This window comes from Nannobrachium achirus (genome assembly GCF_963921795.1).
Source record: "Nannobrachium achirus genome assembly, chromosome: 14".
NCBI lineage: Eukaryota > Metazoa > Chordata > Actinopteri > Myctophiformes > Myctophidae > Nannobrachium > Nannobrachium achirus.
This window is the reverse complement of record NC_137821.1, coordinates 34303718-34329674: the sequence shown is the minus strand read 5'-3', so window position 1 is coordinate 34329674 and position 25957 is coordinate 34303718. Positions and strand designations below refer to the sequence as shown.

The 25957-nt window shown below is 42.1% G+C and overlaps 1 protein-coding gene across 1 annotated transcript in view; it reads left to right on the top strand.

Annotated features, from left to right (window-relative positions):
- Positions 1-3720: 3720 nt before the first annotated feature.
- stim2b (stromal interaction molecule 2b) overlaps positions 3721-25957 on the top strand; it is a gene marked incomplete at both ends in the record, with an annotated part of 81062 nt that continues 58825 nt past the window's right edge. The window contains one exon of the mRNA XM_080741536.1: positions 3721-3859. Coding sequence (XP_080597662.1) covers positions 3721-3859 — 139 coding nt within the window. The remainder of the gene's footprint in view (positions 3860-25957) is intronic.

Below are 25957 nucleotides of genomic sequence, written 5' to 3'. Positions count from 1 at the left end.
TACATATATTCAAAGATTTTCACACATTTTCACAACTTTTCAAAAATAGCAGATCTACAAGCTCGCAGCGTGGCACTCGGTGCCGCGCTGTGAGCTTGTACATCTGCTATTTTTCAATAGATAAAGTTATTAGGGCCCCTCGATCCACCTTGGGCCCCAGTAACTCAGTCCCACTTTCCTACCCCTTGTGACGCCCCTGGATGGGAGGAGTTGTAAAGGATGGTCTATCTATGATGTTGTCCCTGGTCCTCCTTTCTGCCACTGCCTCCATCCTGTCCAGCTCAAGACCAACAACAACACTGACGTTCCTCGCCAGCTTGTTTGAAATTGTGTTTGTGCAGCTGCCCGGCCTTGATGCCACAGCAAAGAACAGTCCATGTGCTGGCTACCACAGACTGTGAGAACATAGTATTGTGTTGCCCGCCGCACATAACACAATTCAGGACCTTGATCATTGAGCTATTGCAGTGGTTCTCTACTTTGTAATTTCAAGGACCTCAAGACAATAACTACACTATATAATAGGCCTATACAAATATACAAATGGACCGTTCCATTCGTACAGGTTCTCAAAAAGTTGCAGACTGTAAAGGTCTATTTGGGCAAATCTTGCTATTTCTACGTCCGATTATTTCGACTACAGGCGTCGGCAGGTTAGCATTTCACCAGGTTAACATTCACCCATGCCGACATTTGCCGAAATACTGGGACGTAGAACAAATGTTATGTCGAAATATCGACACGCTCCCCTCAAGGGACCCCGAGGGCCGATGCATACTCCACTTTTAGAGCCAAATTTATTTTGGTTCGGGGAGTCACAAAATCTCTGCAGCACCGAACACTACAGCCAAATTAATGTTGGTTTATGTTTATGTGCACACCCGGGAAATTATAGGAGCCCATTATTTGAATGGATTAGGGTTAGGGTTAGATTTGAAATTAAAACGGTTTTATTTCTTTTTTGCATGTAGTTTAGTTTACTAAAGCCTTTTCTCAAAATTCACCTGTTTGTAAATAATATATCTACGTTAATAGGCATGCATGTTTTACATGTATAAAACACACAAAGGACAGAAGTAATACTTTTATACAACAAATATTGTTTTTGTTATTATTACTATTCTAATTTTTCGTCTAGCATGTGGATTATCACATTTTAATGATGCTGTCGAGAAGCTTCCCGCCACCACAGGACCTTTAAAAGAGACCTAAGTGTTGTGTGGACAGCCAATCACAGTGTGCCATGTTGGGACGCTCTGGCCAATAGACGCTCTCAGCACGGAGGAAAAACTTGGATGGCCGGTAAGAGAGAGAGAGGCGCCCACACAGACAGAGGGAGGGGGAGAGAGATATAGACAGGGACTGGGAGGGAGGGAGAGAGAGAAAGAGAGGGAGAGAGGGAGGGAGGGAGGAAGGGGGAGAAAGGGAGACAGACAGAGAGAGAAAGTGTGGGAGGGAGGGAAGAACAATGGACCGGCCGAGCATCCGCGTCACCGTGACGAGAGAGAAAACACCCCCGAAGTTTCTGAGGAGAATTCCTCCTGGTTTGGATGCAGTTCATGAGGAAACCCGAGGGCAGACCGACAGGCCTCCCCCATCCCAGTCCCCTGTTTGTTGCCTGGCTGTCACCACACAGCAGCTCAATAAACAAGCCATTTTCAATTCAAATGAGCTTTATTGGCATGAGAAAACATACGTTTACATTGCCAAAGCAAGTGTCAAAATAGCCTATAATACAAATTAAAAAAAGAAGAAAAAAAGAAAAGAAAAAAAAACAGAGAGGAACATAATACAGTAGGAGGAGGGGTGGGGAAATCTCGGTTTAGGCATAGTTTTACTGAGGTTAGGGTTAGGCATAGTGGTTAACATTCACCAGGTTAGCATTCACCAGCGTCGGCAGGTTAGTATTTCATCAGGTTAACATTCACCCACGTCGAGCTATGTCACATTTTGTTGTTATACATGTTGGTCTATATAATAGCTTTTTGGAACAAATAGCAATCTTTATTTGCAGTCGCTTTGGAACAAAAAGCATATTTTTTTTCTCCTCAAAACGATTTTAAGTAGCCTACTAGTAGGCCTATACAGTAGCCTACATACATAAAAAGCCTCAGATTTAAAATGCATTTAAAGGTAGCGGCTCTGTTTACTGTGCAGGAGGTCTAGAAACACGCACGGCGCGAGGGCAGGAGCCAGGAGGGGAGGCGAGGCACGTTTGATTTTAACATCACCCTGAAGTAAAAAAAAAAAAAAAAAACACATTTGCATTTTGACTTCCGCCCCGAGGCTTCCCCTTTTTTTTTTTTTTTTTTCCCTTTACGACGGCGTCTCCCGAAAACAGTCGATCTGCAAGCTCACTCTCGCCGCGAACACGGCACGCGGTGAGCTTGTAGATCGGCTTTTTTCGGGAGACGCCGGCCGTCGTACGACGACGCACAAACCCCACGCTTTCTCTCTGCATCAGCCGGCTTCTCTCTCCCTCTCTCTCTCTCTCTCTTTCTCTCTAGCTCTCTCTCTCTCTCTCTCTCTCTCTCTCTCTCTCTCTCTCGCAGCAACACATCACACTCACACAGTTGATCTTGATGACATACGGGAGAGAGAGAGGATCATATATCACCAGCACCGGCAGAGAGACACTTATAATAAACTTCATTTTGTAAAAGTAGGGTGAATCAATGTCGTCGTGCGCCGCCTGCTACTGTTGTTGTCGCCTGATCTGACTCACTGTGTGGACTGTGTGTGGAGTGGAGAGGAGACAAGACCAGACGCCGTGGGGTTTTACACTACCGGAGGGTCGAAAGTGAAAAATCTACCAGCTAAGAAGGAAAGGATCAACAAACATTGTTTTAGTATGCGATGGGATTATTTGCTACTTTGGTTTGAAGAAGAGGCGGACCTCCTCTCGTCTCCTCCAGACGTGATGTTTGCTTACTGTACGTGGAAGTACACTGACTGCTGCTCTGTCCTGACATAAGGATATTTAATACGACTCGTGTTTATTATTATTGCGTGGGGGGACGAGCCTGGATTTCCACGGTATCAATCAACATTGGGTCTTTTATTTTATTTTTGTTCATTTTTTTTGCTATTCGCGTCAGGGTTGGAGCTTCTTTCACCTTCATCACAAGTTCACTCATAGGACTATTATCGATTGCACAGACGAGGCTTCCTTTTGAATTCTGTCAAATCTGGTATCACAATATTAGAGTCATGGAAGGGATCGCTTTGACGTAGTTAAGTCACGGTCACCGTAGGCTATATATTTAAAGGCTATATGAGGGTACAGAGGCTCTACGAGTTTTTGGTTTTTTAAATCGATTTGGATCAGCACATCAGACGTATAGGCTAACAATTTAAATTGTAAGCTCTTCTTCAGCACTTTGAGTCCCGTTCACGTTAGCTTATGCTGTAGTAATAACAATGACGGCAGCTATCTGCTTTGCTAGGCGGTGTGTTGGCTGAGCCTGAGAGAGACCCATCGGCTGGATATATTACACAAAGTATTCTGCAGGAATTAAAGTTGTTTGCATTTGAAACTGGCCTTCTAGTGACACGACACATTTCTGTTACTCGCGTGCACAAAAAGGCAGTTTGGTGTGTGGAATCCCGCACTCATCATTTTGTCTTCCTTTCTGGGATTGCTTTTTTTTTTTTTTTTTTTTGCTCAGTTTCCCCCCCAAAATTTCCACGGATAAGAATTCTCCGCTTTCCTCCTTCAACATGACTCACGTCCACAAGGTAGTGAATATATTGCTACGTGGACTCGTCATCTATGCGGTACTCTATGGCTTGGAGAGCACAGCCTACTCCAGTGAGCTGCCGAGCCATTCGACTGATGTGGCAAATGTAGCCACCACAGGTAAGCCCTTTGATGTTGGACCACAATGATTCACCCCTGTGGTTTTCAGCCCCTTTCATGCCAAGGTCCGTTATTTGTTCTGCATTTGAGCCACGGACCACCATTTGATGACATTTTAGCCTCTCAAAGACCCAAGACCTTTGTAATATTTTGTTGTCAGTGCAGTGGATTTTGTCCACAATTCCATGCTGTATTGATGTGTTAGCAGAGATAACAGGCACGCGTTGATCAAAATAACAATTATTCTACATTCTCTAATTGTATAGCATTCTTGTAAATTAAGAAATGCAGATGTTTAACAATAGTTTTAACTCTTGAGAGCATAACAAATTACCAACTATCCATCATTTAGCTAGGGACCACCTACAACCCCCTCAAGGACAACTGGTGGTCCCCGGACCACTGGTTGAGAACCACCGATTTACCCCATCCGTGATGATGATGCAATGAATGTACTCGAAGAAATGCCTTGGAATGTGAAGCCCAGCATTGATGAGATAACAGGCTGTGCATGGTGTGGGTGGGGGCCTGAAGGGGGGTCGTGTGCTTTTTCGTCGACAGTCACCTTTTCCCCTCTGTGCGTTGCTGAGGAATGCCGGTGGCATGAGCGGAATGCACGATGTCCCCCCCACTCCCACCCCACGGCACGGAGGATAGGACAGGCATGGATATCTTCTCCACGTCACGTCCTGATGCCAAGGCGACATGTGGGCCAGTTGTGGCCAATGCCGGGTGGGCTAGTGGTTGATTTATAGTCTAGCATTGGTTCTCAAAGTGGGGCCCGGCCCGGGTACCCGCAGGGGTCCTTGAGGGAGTTCCAGGCGGTCCCCTAGCTAAATGATAGTTAGGAAACAAATGGGCCCTTGTGTGTCTGTAACTCAGAGTGTACAAATGTAACACACTACTGCTGCAAATGCATGTGAAACTGGGGGTCCTTGAAATTAAAATGTCTGAGACTGGGAATCTCTGCTAGAGCCCTAGAAATCTTTTCAAATGGGGATCCGCGGGCTAATAAGTGTCAATTCGGGGGTCCTTGACGTGAAAAAGTTTGACAAGCACTGATTTATAGAATGCACACATGCACACTGGTGGTTGGTAGGTAGCAGCTCCTAGCCATGGCTAAGTAATTCAAAGCGCCGCCTGGGCCTATTTTAACGTCAGGCAGGCGTGTGAGTGATCATCAGATATTTCATTATGGGAGTATCACACAATGCTTGATGATATCTCCTCTCTCAGTAAACGACATGTGTTCTGGGATTTCTGCCACACTGCCCGACTAATAAGTGCAAGGGTATCAGTGATGTGCGCCTAAGTATGTGTTAAGGTCACTTATAAATCAAAGCTGGCTTAGTAACCTAATATTGTGATGGTGGCCAGTGGTGTATGACATTTCACTTGCAGCCTGCATGATTGATTCAATAGGCCTACCTACTCCCTATGCCTTTTATTTATACTTGGTTGTGCACCATGTCGCACATCGAAAAGAGCAGAACTACAAGCTCACAATGCATCGCGATGCAACGTATAAATGAAGCTTAAGGTCTGCACCGGCTGGGTATAGGACAGACTTCCATTTGTCTATTCCTACAAAGAAAAATCCTTCAGTTCAAACCCCCCTTGGTCTCAAAGTTAACTTTTTTCACTGCAAGTGCGCGGGGTCAAAAGCACACAGGCCATCATGGACACAGCACAGCAGTATTGAATTCATCATATGGTTATGAATGGTAGGAGGAATCCCATGAATTATGAATTAATTTGACAACCACATGGCATAGGGAAGCAGATAAGGGGGTAGAGCGACCCGTCTGGTTTATACAGAAGAAAGAGTACCTTGCTCAGTTGAGCAGAATCTTTATTTTATCAAGCCTCCATCAGAAGCTTTTTGAATGTGATCCAGAATGAGTAAGTGGGCAACGAAAACCTGACAGTTACATTTGAAATAGTACCCTTTGATTGATTGACAGAGGTTTTTGATGCAGATACTTTTTTTCTTTTTTTAGATTTGTTTTGGGGCTTTTATGCCTTCATTGATAGGACAGTAGACTGACAGGAAATGGGGAGAGAGATGGGGAGTGACACGCAGGCAAGGGTCGTCGGGATTCGAACCTGCGACACGCTGTCAAGGCATTATAACGTATGCGCTTGGATCGGTAGGCCAGCAGGTGGCTGGGCGCCCCTTGATACAGATACATTTTAATTACATGCATTTGTTCAGAACGTGTGCACATGATGCAATGTAGGTTTATTTTGCAACATACACAGTCTAGGTAGACCTGCCATGCAGTTGGGTGTAGATGATGCTGTGTCAACTAGCCTATAATAGCGTTGACATTGCATGCATACTAGTTTCTCTGTTCTCACAGAACATCCAGTACTTTATATTATGTCTAACATACTCCAGTGGAATGCATGTCGTCACTGTCGGGCAGAAACCTCCTATCTCCAATTTTCAAATTTGTATGTTTCTTTCGTAAAGTAAAGCCCTGCTTCACCATACAAGACTGTCGCACAAAGCTATCAAAAATAGCCGATCTACAAGCGCCCAAAGCCTCACACCATAACGAACAGTTTTGGACATACAACTATGTGTTTCTGGTCATAAGTTCTGTTTGGACTAGTTGTATCTTATCATTTTGTGGTGTTGTGTAGGGAGGCCAACAATGACTCAAGACCAGGGGCCCACGGCACGCCCTCCTAAATCTCATAATGGAAATGTCATTCTCTGTTAAGCTTTGGCAGTGCTTTGGCAGTTTTCTTTTCTTTTTCTCTTTTTCCCCAATTTGACAAAAAAAACTAATGGCAATACACTATCCTCTGTGGCGTTGCCACGTATGGTTACGTTAACTGTTCTCAGAATCCTTTTAATTAGAGCTAATAGCCCCAGCACACCTGTGACCTTACATTAAAGATCTAATTAGGTATGCAGGAGAACTTCAAATGTTCAATTTAAATCTAAGACAAATATGAGGCGTTAAAATAGCTTATAAAAAGTCAGGGTTCAAATATTTATCTTCCACGTATGGTTACGTTAACTGTTCTCAGAATCCTCTTATTCAGAGCTAATAGCCCCAGCACACCTGTGACCTTACATAATAGATCTAATACCTGCCCTTAGGTATGCAGGAGAACTTCAAATGTTCAATTTAAATCTAAGACAAATATGAGGAGTTAAAATAGCTTATAAAAAGTCAGGGCTCAAATATTTATCTTTCTTTCAGCAAAAAATGTTACAGCATAAGCGATACACTGTCACAGTGCTTGCAATCTTGTACATTTTGATATACATCCTGTCTGTTACTATTGCAGAAAGTATTAAAACACTCAATATAGAGACACTTGTTATAAGTTATAATAAACCTTTATTTTTCCCTGTGGGGAAATTCAGGTGTCATAGCAGTAACAGCAGTAAGTGTGAAGAGTAGAGAGATAAGAATAAGATCAAATACAAAAAATTGTGTTGGACATCTGTACTTGATCTTGGAGTTAGGCTTATGTATTTTCTATCAATAAATATACAAATGCATCTATCACCAGTGAATATATACATGAATAATATACATCTACTGTCACCAAATGAATTAAGATCAACAGTGAATATGAGACTATGTTGAGACTATGATTATATTGTACAGTCAGTGTCAACACGCCTCCAACAGTGAGTTTCTGGATAATGTATAGAGTATATTAACAGTGAATATAATGAATGAGTATGCAGTCGCAGTATACTGTACATCAACAATGAATATATGCATTCATGACTGGCTAGTCACTACGCATTCAAATTATAATATATCATTATTATATAATCGCAATTCTTTGACATAATTGCAATTATTTTGTGATAATCGTCGTAATCGTTTACATGTTGAAAAATGTTTATATGTTCAAAAACATTAAAAAAATTGTGGAAATGGCAGATCTACAAGCTCACAACGCGTCGTGATGCGACACGTTGTGAGCTTGTAGATCGGCTATTTCCACTATCAATGTTCTTTTTAAAGTGTAAAGTTGTCAAATATGTCCTTCATTTCTTTGTATATTTGGCTTATGTGTCATATCTGCCATGTCCAACTTCAAAGCCTACAAGCCAAACAGGAATGTAATTGTCAACGATGGAAACACAATTAAATCATTAATCGCAATTATTTTTTATTCATGTAAAATGTCATAATCGTGACAGCCCTAATTCGATGACTCGGTGGCTGCTCAGTAGCGGTCACCGCCGGTCATTGAATTATAGGCTTAGGAATGCGACAGAAATGATGAATTCAACGCTTTTTACTTATTGAAATATATCAGATTATAACCCACACAGCAGTGAGCTAATACACTGCCAGTGGACGTGACCGAATAACCCATTTCCCTGCTGGCTCTCTGGAAAGGTCACCTGCCTCTTCATTGAGTCTCAGTAACAGAGTGAGAGGAGTGGAGAGTGACTGTACTGTACACGTGTGTTTGTGTGTGGGTACACTTGGCAGAAGTGTATTATAAAATTAAAGCATGTTTAGAGATGAATATAGGGATTAGGTTACAAATAGTGCACCGTGTGTACTCGGTTTGCTGCGGCAGTGAATGTCTGCGCAATTTGATCCAGTGGTGTGTGTGTGTGTGTGTGTGTGTGTGTGTGTGTGTGTGTGTGTGTGTGTGTGTGTGTGTGTGTGTGTGTGTGTGTGTGTGTGTGTGTGTGTGTGTGTGTGTGTGTGTGTGTGTGTGTGTGTGTGTGTGTGTGTGTGTGTGTGTGTGTGTTTGCATGTATGTGTGTGTGTGGGGGCCAGGGCATGAAAGTTTGTTAGTGGTCCGTGGAGAATTTCTTGCTGCAGACTCAATAATAAAGGAATTTCCTGCTCTACTGTATTACAGCGATATAGCAGTGGTCTGGGAAAAGGTTGGAGGACGGTGCAGGATAATCTCCTGCCGGGCAGTTAGAGGTCAGCTAGATCAGAGGTTCTCCAACTTTCTTTGGTTTCAGTTCCCCCTTTCTTTGACGTCTGAATGCAAGTACCCCATTTAACCAAGCCAACAGCATAAACAACATGACATTACCAATAAGAAATGGAGTGAAAGAGTTGCTATTAGTGCATCCTGAGCAGATATATTTTTTAAATTTGGTATTTCAACGTTTCAGTATGTTTTTATGCCATTATGTTCAAATAATGTGCAAATAAGTATTGCTTACTATTCAATAACAGTATTTTGTTTTTATTTATTTTTGTTAAAAACACTACAGATCAGTAGGTTCACACAGAATGTGCCAATGTTTTATTGATGCGAGAGTGTGGTCTAACCAACATCAACTTGGGAATCACTGCCTCACACTCTCCTATCTAACATCAGGGTCTTGAGTTCTAAAGTGTTAGCTAAGCTTAACAAACATATAACAGAGATTCTTCCATTTTCCACTCTCTCAAGTACCCCCTATTGTACCTCTGCTTAGGGGTAAAGTACCCCCACACTGAGCTTGGTGGACAGACCTGCCCCTAAACCATCTCCAGATATCATTGGTGGCAAGATGGGAGGATTATGCATTATCCATGTGAATGTAGTGGGAGTTTGGGGCGAAAAAGCTGATTACATAACTACACTGTTTGTTTTATATGAAACAGGACTAATTTGGTTCCAGTTGTTTTAGCTGTGTGGTCAAGAGAGTGCCACGGACAAGAGTAATGAACGTGCAGCAATTCACACGATTACATTGAAGATTGTGGTATGTACTGTATTACAAACTGTCAGTGCTGTGAAGAAGGATCTTAATCTTTCAGGCTTGATTTGTGGTATTGGGACAGTTTTCTGTCACTTATCCCACAGCACCATTTCCCCCTGAAATGTTGTAGTTCATTGTGGTACTTTTCAATCATAGACCTGGTTTTGTGTAGGCTAAATGCACCCATCTTAACTACACATTGCATAATATATCAGACCGGGGAATTCTAAAAGTATGGATGAAAATAACCGTACTGAATTTGTGCCACCTGTAAACTCACAACTGATGTTCAGTTGTGGCAATCAGCAGCATGGGTGCAAATAGAGTGTTACGGGAGTGAAAGTTGCTGCAGTACTCACTTGAGTTGCATTGTGAACATGGACTTCCTCCTGTTTTAATTGTGTATATTTTAGCTTGTTTGGCATTTCGACAAACGCAGCCCTTCCCTCTGGCCACGAGGAACTCACAGTTCTCAAACAATGTGCCCTTCAAGGCAATTAGTAAGCCTTGTCAAGCCATGTGGCCCATGAGGGCAGGAGCATATCTCCTGTTTCTGTAGCATGAGGTAGCTTCATGTACAAGTACACCCACTGGACTTGATGCTAGTATGTTGCAGGGATTTACCTCCCACCAAACCCTTAAAGGAGTAGTTCACCCCCAAAATGACTTTTTTTCTATTGATTAGTCATGCCATGGAGAGTAGAGTTCAATAATATTTGTTGGTTTTTGTCACATTCCTAAGACAAAAAAAATATTTGAGTAAATTTACCCCCATTGATTTCGGATGGTGACCCGTTTCGAAACGGGTCACCATCCGAAATGAATGGGGGTAAATTTATTGTTATCACATTTTTGTCTTAGGAATGTGACAAAAAACTAAAAATATTATTGAACTCTACTAATCAATAGAAAAAAAGTCATTTTGGGGGTGAACTACTCCTTTAATGGTGAGTGCCAAGCAGGGAGGCCCCTTGGTATTGTCTTTGGTATGATCCGGCCAGGGATGGAATCTCAACCTCCCAGTCTCAGGGTGGACACTAACCGCAAGGCCACTGAGCTGGTCAAGGTAATACAGTAAGGCAAAACAGTACCTTAAATACATGGCCTCTTACGAACACAAACGTATTTATTTATTAATTATTATGTGCAGGAATGGGTTGTAAGTTACTGAATACATGATGTAATCGGGATGATATGAACAGTATATAACTATTATCACCCCAGATTGCATTCGGGAAAAAAAGTGTTGTTATAATATAGTTATATTCTAATCTAAGTTCGATTACAGTCTTTGATTACATCTATGGCAGTCTTCTAGCCCGACCCCTGAGAGGTCAGCTGGACAGTCTGGGGGTCGTCTTTCTCAACCCCTGGTGTCCCTGTCCTCACCTCATCTTGACCACACACCCCTTCCCATGCCCCCATCTGCTGGATGTGAAAGACAATGGTTATTCGGGCTGGAGGGGTGGGGTGTGCTCACCGGGGGCAGGTGTTCACCGGTCATTGATTAGTGGATAAACAATGCTATTAACAAGTGAAAAGAGCATCTGACACTCAGGGTTTCTCAGCACTGTAATAAAAAGGCCCCCAGTTACAGTACTTAAAGTGATAGTTCACCTATTTTTGACATGAAGCTATGTGAAATACTTGCCATTAAAATAGTGGTTACAAATGTATTAATCCATTACCAGAGTCCCGTGGTCAGAGTTCTGGTCAGTTTTAGATGAATATAAAGTAGTTCCGGTGATTTGGCAGGGGCTCATGGCCCAATCATTAAAAATAGATGAATCCACAAAGCTAGCTTCATTTGTATTGTTGACCTATTTCTACCAAATAGACCAACTTTCGTTCAACTTTGACCCCTCTGTCACATGGTACTATTTTTTGTGTCCAGTATCACTACGCCGCTGCAACTTATTTCTCCAAAACAAGGTGCTTTGCAGGCAGCTGATCAGAACGAAACCTCGCTCAATATGGTAGAAATAGGCCAACAATACAAATGACGATAGTTTTGTGGATTAATCTATTTTCAATGATTGGGCTACGCCAAATGGCCCCCACCCCATTGGAACTACTTAATATTCATTAGAAACTGACCAGAACTCTGACCACAGGACTCTGGTAATCAATTAATACATTTTAACCACTGTTGGCAATTATTTCACACAGCTTTATGTCAAAAATAGGTGAACTATCACTTTAAGTAAGACCACATGACCCGACAATGGAACCTTTTGTTTATCTCAGCCACACCAACTCAAGACGGCCAAAGACTGATTTTGTTCGGCGGTTCCCGACATTCGGTCATGTTGGAAGTCACCATTATTACAGAAATATATACTGCATGCTATGCTGAACGTATCCTTGCAACTCTATTGGACAGAAGTGCAGAAGTGAAATTTTCTTTTGACTGTTCATTGTTTTAGTTAGTGTAGAGTATATTATTGAATGATTTTCAATGTTTTGTAGTAATCCAAAAGTAATCAACAACAAATATTCAGATTAGATTGGATTTTGTGTAATCCAAGGGATGTCTTTACTAATAGAGGGTATGCGCATGACATCATCATCATACGCAGAAGTTATGCGGGAAAGCCTACTGACTACTGAGTGGCAAAAAACTACTTTCTGACAGCCCATACATCCAAACAGTCCTATCTGATTGCATTAAACGACGTTAAACAACGTTAAACTCACTTTGCCACTCGATTTGCCACTCAATTTGCCATTCACTTTATGCATGTGCATACCCTCTCTTACAGAAAGTGCCATGTAGTATGCCATGCTATTTTGTAATCTTTACTGGTAACTAGAATTTCTGCTAAATGTGGATGTTAGTATAGACTTCAGTAAGCACAGGAGTGGTTTGTGAGATTATTTGATGCCACAGCTAGCATATGAAAAGATCCCCCTCAAAGCCATTCTACAAGATATGCATTTTAATCCAAACATTTTTCACTGTACGCAAAGTGCATATTAATTGCAACACATGTACTGTATTTCCGTTATGGCTTTTTTGCATTTATATTATCAGCCTTCAGACCTAACCATTATGCAACATTAGTTACTAATATATATTGAATGTGGTCTAATGGTTAAAATATACTGTAGTTAGGGCTGTCACAATTATTACATATATCGTCTAACCATCGTCAATTATTTGAGGTAATCGCAATTATTTTGTATAATCGGTATAATCGTTTCCATGTTGAGAAATGTTAATCTAATTTCAAACTCTTTCAAAAAGTAGTGAAATAGCTGATCTACAAGCTCACAACGCGTCGCATTGCGACGTGTTGTGAGCTTGTAGATCGGCTATTTCCACTATCAATGTTCTATTTTAAGTATAAAGTTGTCAAATATTTCAGTAATTTCTTTGTATATTTAAGTTATGTGTCATAATTGCCATGTGCAACTTCAAAGCCTAAAAGCCAAACAAATGTAATTGTCAACGACAAATACACAATTAAATTGTTAATTGATTGACAATTAATCGTCATGTAAAATGTCAATCGTGACAGCCCAAACTGTAGTTAACATCTTCCATTATATGCATAGTTTGTTGTCTCCCACCTGGCATGTTTTCCATCTTTATACACACACAAATATTGTCCTATGGTATTAACAGTAACTGTCATTACCTTGATTGTGCTATAAGCTTATAGGCCTCTGGCGATTGGAGATAAGCTAGTATTGCAGCTCAGCAGTGGGGTAAACATTTGCTTCTCCCCAAAGTGCATGCGGTTAACCACTTAAGCCCTATAGTACGTTCGGCTATTCAAAAACTGACTATCTACAAGCTCACAATGTGTTGCATCTCATATTCCCACTGTGAGGACTGAATTTGGGAAACACACTTTCAGCTATGCTGCTCTCAATTTGGAAATTGGGCACCTGTTTGCCATGTATTTAACTTGTTTCTCTTTCAACATTTTAATTTGTATTTTATTTGAGTATTTTGTTTTTATTTGTGTGTTCTAATGTTTCTGCCTCGTCGTTGGCCATGGTCCACTTGAAAAACAGATGGAAATCTCAACGTGCTTTTTGTCCTAGTTAAACACAGGATAAATAAGAAAGAAATTAAATAAAGACAAGTGGTTAAGTGCTGCAGGGAGCACAACGATTTATGTTCTGAGATACTTCCTGTACTGTTGGCCTCTGTTCTGTCAACCAAACCCGCATGCACACAAGAGAAAAGCCAGGCTGTTTTTCACAGGCTTTTGGACCTCAGAGTGCGTTTTGGATTCTCTCTCTCTCGGGGGCCTCAGAGTGATTGTGTGAGCGTGGACCAAATGTCTTGGTTCTGTGTAGTCCAATTTAACGATTCAACAAACAAATCTGTTCCCACTCCTAAGAGTAGGACAGGCTGTTCCGAAGGGATCGTCTAGTCTAGTGTAAAAAACACGAAAACCTAATCAAAACACAGAACTGGTGCGGTATTGCTACAAAGCACTGTTTCATATAGAGTCTATGACCTATCTATGACATATGACTTCACATTTGAGAAAGGGTTCAGCGTGTTCACTGTTCACAGCCCAATTGACAAGAAGTTTTTCAAGGAGTATAACACATTTTGTGACGGTACTTCTGTGGCCTGCTGGCAGGCTTAATTGTAGTGTGGACAAGAAATTTGGCGGTGATGTGCCTAGCTGTTTGCGAGATTAGCTCCAGTCAGACAGACAGACAGACAGACAGACAGACAGACAAGCACATACGTGTGTGCCTACTGCCTACACACACACACACACAGTCACTGTCATAAACGGCTAGCCCCTTGGAGAGCCATACCGTAAAATGTCATTTTTTTAAGTATTCCCTTCAATGAACTGCCAAGCGGCATTATTAATATATGGTTACTGGAGTGGGTGCTGTCTGTGTATTTTTTAATGAGCAGAATTTGACATATCTAGATATATGACACTCCAAATTGGGCCAATAGTTCAGCATCCAGGGACGTGCAGAGAATGTTAGAGGGGCAGGGGCTGACATTTCAAAATGGCACTTTGGTGAAAATATATCGGAAATACCGAAAATCTCCAAGCTCACAGCGATGCGTTGTGAGCCGTTTCTAAGAGGATCCCGAGATGAGATCTCCATAATTCACCAGTTTTCTGTCAAATACTCCCTTGAAGGAAGAGCGCACCTGGGTTTATAAACAGATTTTTGAACAGAGCTTAGCTAACCACTCCTACATCTGGCTTTGTGTATATGTCCGTCCGTATGTGCATTCGCCGGACATATTTTGTGGCGTTAAGTGTCCTTTTAAACAAACATTTCCTCTCCGGAATAAGAGGTTGGCGTGGTGTCCTCACCTGCTTGTTCAGTTTGTCCGGCCTCCGGTAGACAGCTGTCTGCCCATGCCTCAATCAGGGGGCTTTGAGGCTGTGATCCGCTGTAATAGGGGCCCATCAGAATGCACAACAACAGTGCTGGAGCCCGCCGGGGTATTTATAAAGCCACTGCTAAAGCTTTCCGTCTACATTTTCCGGTTGCGGTACTCGTCCCCGACGTCGGAACCTTTGGTCAGTGGAATCCTGGATGAAGCAGGCTGCCAGGCTGACACTGCTGACCTGCGGGTGACATGGATGTATCATGTGGGCTTAGGTTGGGATGTTTCTTCTGCCACGTCAAACAGGGGAGCGTCATTTGGGTCATCAGGGAATGGCAATAGCCACCCCCTAGTGTTCACATTTAACCTTAAATTCAGTTATTTTATGCATAATATTATTGTCCCCAAGTTTCTGAATTGTTTTTGGCAGACAAATCTGATTTCATCGCAATCTGTGTGACACGTATTGTAATTTAGATAAGCCCTTTATTGTATGCAATCGTTCATTTATTAACCACTTTCAACGTGGCATCCCTATGTTGGGGGTGCCATTATAGGCGAACATTTTCAATCATTTTCTCTTTTCGCCCCCAAACTAAATGGTGAAAAAAAAAGCTCTCAACGCGTTGTTGGCTACGCGTTGAGAGCTTGTAGATCCACTATTTTTGCTATTTTAGATATGGGGCTTAAGTAGTAACTTCGTTTTTGCCATCCCCTATTTCTTTCGGAAATTACACCTCTTCATATGAGCTTAAGTTGGGATGTTCATAACAGGATTTCTTGTGCCATGTCAACAGGCCAGGCACAACCTTTTTTAGCAAGGCTCACCTGAAAAACAACAGGCCTTTAATTAATGGCTTAACAGGAACCGTAACATCCCTATACTGGGCATGTAATATTGAGCAAAACATTGAACTAAAATAGGAGAACGTTCAGTGAAAATAGACGATTTACAAGCCTGTAAAGCTTGTACATCTGCCTTTTCCAGCAAAGAGGTTTGGTGTAGAGGGGGGAAAAAGGAGGGGACCAAATAGACCCCTTGGGGACCCGGTCACCAAATTATACTGTATAGGCCGGGGTTTAAACCATTTAACTGCTTCCAGACGCTCGCGTGGGCTGGGATGTGAACATGCACTGAGGCATAATCACTGACCCAATTTGTTGCTATGTACGCTATGTCAGAGTCACTGCTATAGAAAGAGTGCATCAATGAGGGGTCAGAAACACTATAGGTCTCGTGGTTGGTTCTGAATGTACTGTATCACATGTGCTTCATCAACACCCATTAGAAGCATAAAGGTCAACTTGTTTTTTTTACAACAAGGGTTCAAATTTTAGATTGTAATTTGATTTCAGTGGGTGTGAGGGCATGCACTCTTTATTACTATCCTACTAATAAAGGAGCAAACTCACGCTCTAACGCTCTAACACTCACGCTCTAACGCTCTAACGCTCACGCTTATCTACGTTTATCTATTCACTCGCTTCAGCAACTGATCCCAAAGTTCACATGGTATTGGCCATTAGCATTATACCAACACTGACGGAGCCCGAATTTCATTTCTCCCAAATTAAAGCAGTTTAAATTAGCGTTTTCTTAACCACTTCTGTTGAACTCTGCTGTCTGTTGCCAGGGTTACGGTCCGTTCCTCCAGGCCATGGGATCTGTAGCCCCACACACACACCCCTTTCTCTCACAGTTAGGAATGTTTCTCTCTATCTCTCTCTCTCTCACACACACTTTCACCGGGTGCGTTTGACATATTTTGGAGCACATATCTTCGAACGGGTAAGGTCTAGTTTACAGTAACACTACTAGCCCCCATAAGTCACATGAAAGAGTGTGGTGCATCTTGGGAATGGGCTTATTGAGCTGTATTTTCATGCATGCCTTACCTCTTATCCCTAAACTTCTTTGCCTTTTTTTTTTTACTATTTTGAAAAACATTTTAAAATACTTCAAATAGCCGATCTACATTGAAACTTTGTGAGCTTGTGTCTAGACATTTAGCCACTTGTACGCATGCCCCCACCCACTGAAATCAAAATCATTAAAATTGCTAAAATTATAGAAATCAGTAAATGAAAACATTTTAACACTCATCTTTTATTTTTTTCTAATTTCAATATAAAATATGAACCCTTATTGTAAAAACCAAAGTTGTACTTTCAGCATTTGGAAGTGGAACGTACATACAGCAGTGCTTACTGTTGGTTGCCCGATGGCAAACGTTACTACTGCATTCTTCTTGTTTTTGAGAGGTGGTCACACCGTCTCCTATACGTGGCCGTGTGTGTGGGTATGTGTGTGTGTGTGTGTGTGTCTGTCTGTCTGTCTGTCTGTCTGTCTGTCTGTCTGTCTGTCTGTCTGTATGTAGCCTGCAATACCTTTTCTGACAACACATGTTAAGGGAGGGGCGCTGTTGTTCAGGGCAGGGGCAGGCACACTCACATTCACACACACGCACGCACGCACGCACGCACGCACGCACGCACGCACGCACACACACACACACACACACACACACACACACACACACACACACGCAGCCTCCACCGCTCAGTTCACACAAGTGTGATTTTTGTTCTTATCTCTGAGCACACCCAAACAATCAACCGTAAAGGTGGCTTTGGCAATATGACTAATTTTCTTGGTTCACGTAGTCAAACATTGTTGTAAAATAATTGTCTCTTTGAAGAGAACAGCAGAGATGATGCAACTCTTACCTGAATGGTTACGGGCTATGTTAAGCGGCCTTCAGCGACCTCTGGTAATTTATCCTTGACCTGGAGGACTAACATTCACTGTGTACTAGCTTTTCAATTTCCTTTTTCATCAGACCTGACAAAGACCCACACGGGTCGAAACGTTGTCACCTTAATACAAATATTTTCTATTGGGAGCTACAGATCAGTGCATGTGCGAAGGGCTTCCCTTCTTCTCTAATGTAGTTTTTCTCGCGGTGAATAGAGAACAATAGACGTAACTCACTTGCATACGTACGGCAGTCTATTTTCCCTATGGTTTGTGCTCTCATAATGTCTTCCATCATCATGTACACCTGACCTCACACCTATATTGTGAGCTTATAAATAAGCTATTTTTGCTATTTTCTTAATTTTTCTGCTTCTTGTCTTACGTCATTTTGCAATAGGGGGCAGCAGCTAGGCCAGGGGTGGGCAACTTTGATGATGGCGAGGGCCACTATATTTCCACCTTCACTCCAGAGGGCCACATTGCATATTGCTACGTCGTACGTTGTCATTCTAGTATCGCATACAATAGAAGCAAAAATAGCAGATCTACAAGATCAAAACGCATCGCGCTGCGATGCGTTTTGAGCTTGTAGATGGCTATTTTTGCTTCTTTTGAATAGGAATCCTGAATATTGTTTTCTTTATTGGAATCCTGAAATGTAACATTTTGATTTAATTTCAAACACGTTTAGTGATATACTCATGTTAACTTCATGAACCTAAATACAAATACATTGGACATAAAAGAAAAAAACATTTTAATACTACTAATATAGACTGACGGAATTAAAGCAGGTCATGTTTGGAATTGTAACAGCTGAAATATAATAATATATCAGTATTCCGGTATTAACCTGCGGGCCGCATTAAGTGAAGGTTGCCCAGTTGCCCATGTATGAGCTAGGCTATTTGGGGCTCCTTAGCATGGAGAGGTTTGGGAACCCCTGACAGATGGGAGTAGATGCCTCATATACACTGTACATCCGCGTACCGCCGCCGTGTTGTACCAGTAAGTCCTGGATGACTCAGCCTGGCTACATTTACACTCGAATGACTCCATCACTCAACCAGAAAGCACCTCGCTAGGAGATGTAGGGCACTGTGGCCAGCTCTACCGGTTTTCCTGCTGTCAATATTAAAACCACACTGCAGGATTTGTGGAGCCTTTTCGCTAAACCAGCTCAGTCGGCCTTGTTGCGACCGTAGGTCGCACTTACTACAGAAAGCTCCACCAGGTGTCCGTGCGTCAGTCAGTCAGTCCGTCCGTCACACGTCAGACGTCACACTTTTGCCCTGCTCATATCTCCGCAACCGTTGCCCCGATCCATGCCAGATTTTGCACACACACTCCTTACCTGCCAAACTACAACCTCCAAGGACCCCCGGAGTTCCAGGGACCCCCAGGTCCCTGGGGGACCCCCAGGTGTAAAAAAAATACCAAATGTGCAAAAATGACCAAATGACCACCCCCACGGGGCTGCTCACGGGGAATTCCCGGGGACCACCCACTCCTGCTACTCCAGAACGGATGCAAAAGTGGTGGTGCCCCCAGTGGAGGACCCCCTCCACTGCAGCTCACATAAAATGCCCTAACTCGGCCTAGGAGCGTCCGGGAGAGCCGGGGCCGGTACCTATTCGTCCGCCAAGGCAACGCGGAGACCCCACCCCTCATTTCTCACATGGCCCTCTTCTAGCGAGACCTACGGTCGCTTATCTCCCGATTAGGGAGTCTTACTGGTGGTTAGACTGTCTGGGAGGCGGTAGTGGTTCAATCCCCAGCCAAATACTAATAAAAGTGTTACCCACCTAGGCCTGTGACAATTATTACATAATCGTCTAATCGCAATTATTTGAGGTAATCGCAATTATTTTTGTGTAATCGTCATAATCATTTAATCATAATCATCACGTTGAGAGATGTTCATATAGTTTCAAACACTTTCAAAAAGTAGTGGGAATAGCTGATCTACAAGCTCACAACGCATCGCGTTGCGATGCGTTGTGAGCTTGTAGATCGGCTATTTCTGCTATAAATGTATAAAGAATAAAGTAGTAAAATATGCCAGTCAATCCTTTGTATATTTAGGTTATTTGTCATATCTGCCCTGTTCAACGTCAAAGCCAAACAGAAATGTAATTTTTCATTCATATGCTCCAGTGTTCAGCGACAAATCACAACTTAAATTGTTAATCGCAGTTATTCGTGTGACAATTAATCGTCACATAAAATGTTATAATCTTGACAGACCTATACCCACCACTTGTTGGATTGGAGGACCCTGTGACATTGTACATGCATAATGTCTTGGGTTTACTTGTACATCAAGCTGCCTCGTGCTACAGAAACAGGAGATATACTGTACTTCTGAGTCATGCATGGGCCGCATGGCTCGGGAACCGTTGGTTCCCGAGGCTACTTACTTTTTGTATTTTACTGTGTTAATCCTTTACTCAGAAGCACTGTAGGCTGTTGTCACTGTCCACTTTCCCCCTTTTTCTTAGGAAGAGAGCTTTGAATGACACACACAGATCTGCAAACACTACATGTTCATGAACAGGAAAAAAATGAAATGTAAACCCACACCGCAATGGACGTGCTGATGTGCATGTAGGCTAATCCCATATTAGGCTATGTCGTTACGTCAAAGGAAACGGGCAAACAAACATTCAATAACGCCTCTGTCTTTTTTATCTGTCCTGCTAATGTCTTGTGTCAATGGAGCCAGTTCTCTCTCTCTCTCTCTCTCTCCCCTATCTCTGTGCACATTTACTTGCACTTATATATTTATATAATCGTTCTGAAATATCTAGAAAATTCTTGAAAAAACATGTTTAAATATCTTCGACTATAACAGAAACGGCAGGTTGAAAGGGGTGGTTTGATAGATAAAGGTCATCATTTGACCTGAAGAGAGGTTTCTGGAGAGTTGATCCCTTTACTGTATCACAGTAAAAGCCTAATAGAAATGCCACCCCTTTGTGTTGACATTACCCGTTTGGCTGCACGTTTGTCTAACAACGTTACACACTGACTGCATTTATGACACAAATTCTTATTTATGAGTCTGACCAGAGTTAGTTAAAAAAAGAGGCAGCCGTCAGCCAATTTGTTTTGGTGTGCGACAACACAGGAACTCATTGACTTGTCACTTCTGTTGGGTGTCATAATGTCCTTGACATTAGAAAATGCAACCGACTCACTCTGCATTTGCAGACACTTGACTGTATCCCCTTCCATTCACAGCAATGGCAACCTAGCAGGGGAATAAGATGCACATGACAATCACAACCCTTCGTCGAAATGCAGACTTCCATGATGTATGTTTGAAGTAGGATTTAAAGATAGATATTGGATGCAAGTAGCAGTCCCCTCTGATTTCAGGGACTTTCCATTTGGCATGGGGGCACGTGATGTGGCGGTCAGTACAGGAGGGGGGACAGGGCGGTGTGGATTTCTTTGGTATGCTCTCCTCTCTTTCTCCACCTCAGTTCACGTTGCCGATCCTTGCTCATCTCCGCACTCGATTAATAGCGAACAGCCAAAGCAAGGCGTGCAGAGATGAACACAAGCATGAGTGAGGAAGCAGGCAGAAATGCACTGAACGATGCCTGTTTGTGACCATTAGTCTTTCTCAACTCTCTTCATGAGTTGCAACTTATGCAAGGTGGCATTTTTTATGGAACCTATAGATAGTCTCTCCTTAATGGCATTGCAGAAATGATGACACACAACCTCAAACAATTAATGAATGCTCCGTGGTGATGTAAAACACACAAGCATTCACTTCACATACAAACGCCATTGACATAAGCAAGATTGATATTGTAATTTTTTGTACCATGTTGAGCTATGGATCTATAACGGCGTGTGTAATGGGGACTGGAGCAAAGACCTTGTCTAGTCCCAGCAAGACATTACCTTTTGTGTGGAATGAAAACAAACATTTGACTACACACCTACAGACTGTTTATCTAGGTGTGTGAATGTTTTTTTAACGAGGAGACATGAAAACTGAAACACCTAGGCCAATTTTGTGAGGTCGCTTCACCCTAAAGATCAAGAAGAATATATGAGTAAAACATGGCAGGCTGGCCTTAGTACAGTGTGGTGTGTGTAAACAACACAGCTGTAGCTCATGCAATTAATAATATGTGTGTTAGATCTTTAGGTGTGCCAATGCAAGCACTATCATGCTTGCACACAGGCATAATCTTCTGTTACATTTGTTTTATTATTATCGTTAACTTATTTGGGTGGATTGACTGAAATCTTAACTGAAGATGGCAGCAAACGATGGGCATAACTCAATAGCAGCCAAGCAGACACTCTTCCCAGGCCTCTCCGAGGCATTGTGGGTAAAATAGGCTTTGGTGAGCTGGTTTGCTAATCCATCTCAGTGCTGCTAACAAGGGCGTGTGTCCGGACCAACAGGTGCGTTCTCAAGAGATACTTAGCCTTGCCTTTATCTCTGTCCAAAATGGACTCGGTTCATATTACATACTGAAGGACCAGCAAAAGAATGACCTCTATTTTGTTATCTGTCTATTTCAAGAAATAGAGGAGTGAAAGGTAGAACATTCACTGTATATTGTGAAGGTGTTGGTCAGCAACGCTACAGGTCAACTTGGTTCATGTATGCTTCATCAACACCCATTATATGAATTCAGTGTTTGGAACTACACGTTTACAGCAGCGTTTGGAACTATTGGTCGCCTAATGGCAAGCGTTACTTACTTCCGCATTCTTGTATGTGCACACACCAATTTCTTTTTGTGTGCCATAATTGCCAATAAATGAATGAATACTGAATGAATATAATACTGAATATTAATATGGATATTCAATACAATATATCTATATTGTTTGTTTACATGGTCCACCATTGCTGTAAAATAATCGTTCCGGTGGAGTGAACGGAGGTGATGCAACTCTTTCTATCCCAGTGGCTTTTATTGATGCTAATAAGCAGTGTCACGTGACCAAGACCGTGTATGTTGACATATTCTTCTGTCAGATGCAGCTTAAAAGATCAAAGGCGTCTATTTCTTGTATGTCCTTGGCATAGCATCACATGTTGAGATATTCTTGTCAAGTGGGCAAATAGGTTAGCTCTCAGGTTGCTTTTAGACGAAACAGACTAATGTTTAATCACACTGCGACATCCAACACACTGCAGCAGCTATTAGTATTAATGCTTTGTTTAAGTTATAGATGGATGCTTAAAACAAAATAGGGGCGAACAAGGGCTGCAAATCTTTGGGTATCCCACGATTCGATTCAGAATCGATTCTTGGGGTCACGATTCACGATTGTTTTCGATTCTTTCAAATCCAAACGATTCGAATTCAGAAACGATTATTTTCCGATTTAAAAACCCTTCTCTATTCAAAACGATTCTCGATTCAAAACGATTCTCTATTCAATTCATATATCAGGATCTACTCTAGTCTGCTGGCATGAAAGCAGAGTACATTTACGTAGCTTTGGCATAACATGGCAGAATGCTTTCTTGACAATTGTTCTGTGGAAGTATGTTGTTAAAACCTGACCTTACGGTTTGTTCTAAGATTGTGAATATTATAGAATCATTATGCCATTCCACCCAGACCTGGTATTTATTGTTTCCCGTAGAGCTGGTGTCTTATGACACAATCTTATCAACTCTTATCTTTGTATATAGAGAAGTACGTGACCATGAGTCTTTCTCTCATTTACTTCTCCCATGAGCTCATGTATTAAACTTCTCTATCCGACTCTGTTTGCCTCCATGCACATTAGGGCTGTCACAATTATTACATAATCGTCTAATCGTGATTATTTGACATAATCGCGATTATTTTTCATAATCGTCATAATCGTTTCCATGTTGAAAAATGTTCGTATATATTTTTTTAATGTAAAAATTAGTGGAAATAGCAGATCTACAAGCTCACAACGCGTCGCATCGCGACGCGTTGTGAGCTTGTAGATCGGCTATAGATCGAGCTTGTAGATCGGCTATTTCCACTATCAATGTTATTATTTAAGTATAAAGTTGTCAAATATGTCAGTAATTTCATTGTATATTTAGGTTATGTGTCATATCTACCATGTGCAACTTCAAAGCCTAAAAGCCAAACATAAATGTCATTGTCAACGACAAATATACAATTAAATCGTTAATCGCAATTATTTGAGTGACAAATAATCGTCATGTAAAATGTCATAATCGTGACAGCCCTAATGCACATCCTGATTAATGCAGAATCCCTCTAAAGTTCTTAAATGTAATTTCAGATTGTTTGAATTGGCTGCTTCCTGCCTGGGGACCCTCACTCACATGTCTTTTAGAATATAAGGCCCTGTCAGGCCACGTTGAGCTCTGAACGCACTGAAGGAACTGAAGCGTTGGATGGGAGTGCACAACAACTCCACATACATACCGTACATTAAAGGCTTGCAAACATATTGAGCATGTTGATTCACCCAGCCGAATGTTAGGCTAAACCTGGGGTTCCCAAACTTTTTGGGCCGTGTGCACCCCCTCTTACTTCCCGACCTAGCACCACACACACACACGGAGAGGAAATATATGAACATATGTTTTTATATGAGATCCGAGCACTCGAGGGGATTAAAATAAAAATAAAACAACGTTTATTCTATACAACCGACATGTTTCGACCTTACTGTCTTCATGGCAAGAACTGGAGCAACAAACATACAGAGTCATTAAATAGTGGCTATTCACGTGATGTTACAAATGAACAGACAATTAATTACCATTGTTATCAAGACACACCCAAATTATGCAAGTGTGTGTGTGTGCATGCACACACACTGATTGTGTTGTCTGCACACATACACACCAGCAGTAGCCACCTACTGACCAAAAAAGACTCAGTAGAACAAGCCATTGCTGTGCAGTGTGGTTCAAAAACAATCTGCCGCTCGAAATTCTACATTATATTATTGCAATGCTTCAAAAGACCACAGTCCTTACGGATTGTGGCTTTAAAATGATAATTACGCTTGCTGAATTATAAAGACGCCATATGGACCCAGCTGCTTGCTTGGTTTGAAGTGAACCCGCTCGCGATGAGGTCAGAGAATAAAGTGTAATAATAAACTTTATTTATAGAGCACTTATTGAAACAAAGTTACAAAGTGCTTTACATAAAAGGAAAGAGCAGAACAAAAAACTGACATGCAGTATGAAATATCAACTCAAGAGAATCAAGCAATAGCATTTCAACTCTAAATATAGAAAGTCGCTTTGACAAAAGCAAGTAACACTAGATTAACACATAAACAACATACACTGTGCATACCGGTGCAGGCATTGACACTAAGGCTTGCCCACCTGCCCTCGGCAGGTAAATAAAACTGTCGGGCAGGTGAAGTTTGCTTTCAGGTTGCCCGACCGGGCAAGTGCTCATTTGAGAGGGGACGCAACCGTCTATAAACACAACACTAGATATCTGTCTAAACACCTGAACGTGGCCAGCGCGCTCCATTTTCTGATCTGTGGAATGTAACAAGTGTGGAACCACAGACATATTCAATCATAGCTATGTAGGTATTTGGAGGTATAGTGTGTGAATTCTTTTATTGCACAGCCCCAGAAAGTAAAGAAATAAGTGTTAAATTGAGAGGTAATTAAAATCTTATCAATCATTTTACAATGGACAATTTACTTTTCGGGCAAGTGGGCATGACCTTTGGGCAAGTAGAACATGACCTGTACTTGCCCGACGGGCAAGTGCCTCTGAGAGCTTCATGTCAACCCCTGCGGTTACGGTATACACTCAATTAGGCAAGAAAAACAACAGATGAGGAAACTTGGGAAACCTCACATCTTGTCCTCACAAAAGTAGTGAAAGTAGCCGATCTACGAGCCCACATGGTGTCGCGTTGTGAGCTTGTAGATTTACTTTAACTATTTTTTTGAAATAAACAAATGAAAGTGGTTATAAGTCCTTCTGGGTTTTATAAATAATGAACTGATTTAAAGTATTAACAAGAGATTGTGATTGTGAATTGGGGGGCACGTTGGCGCAGTCGGTAGCGCTGTCGCCTCACAGCTAGAAGGTCCTGGGTCCGATTCCCTCCGGGGGACACTGTGGGCACTAGGGGAGTGTTCTCTCCTCCGCGTCATCAGTGCCATACCCTAGGTGGGGTTGGCGAAAGGGCCTTTCTGTGTGGAGTTTGCATGTTCACCCCGTGTCCCCTAGGGTATGTACCCTCACAAAAAGCTCTCTATACTGCCTCCCCCGGGCCAGCCGGGGCGCCTGGTGGAGGGGAAAGGAACTGGTTGGAATAACACGTTCC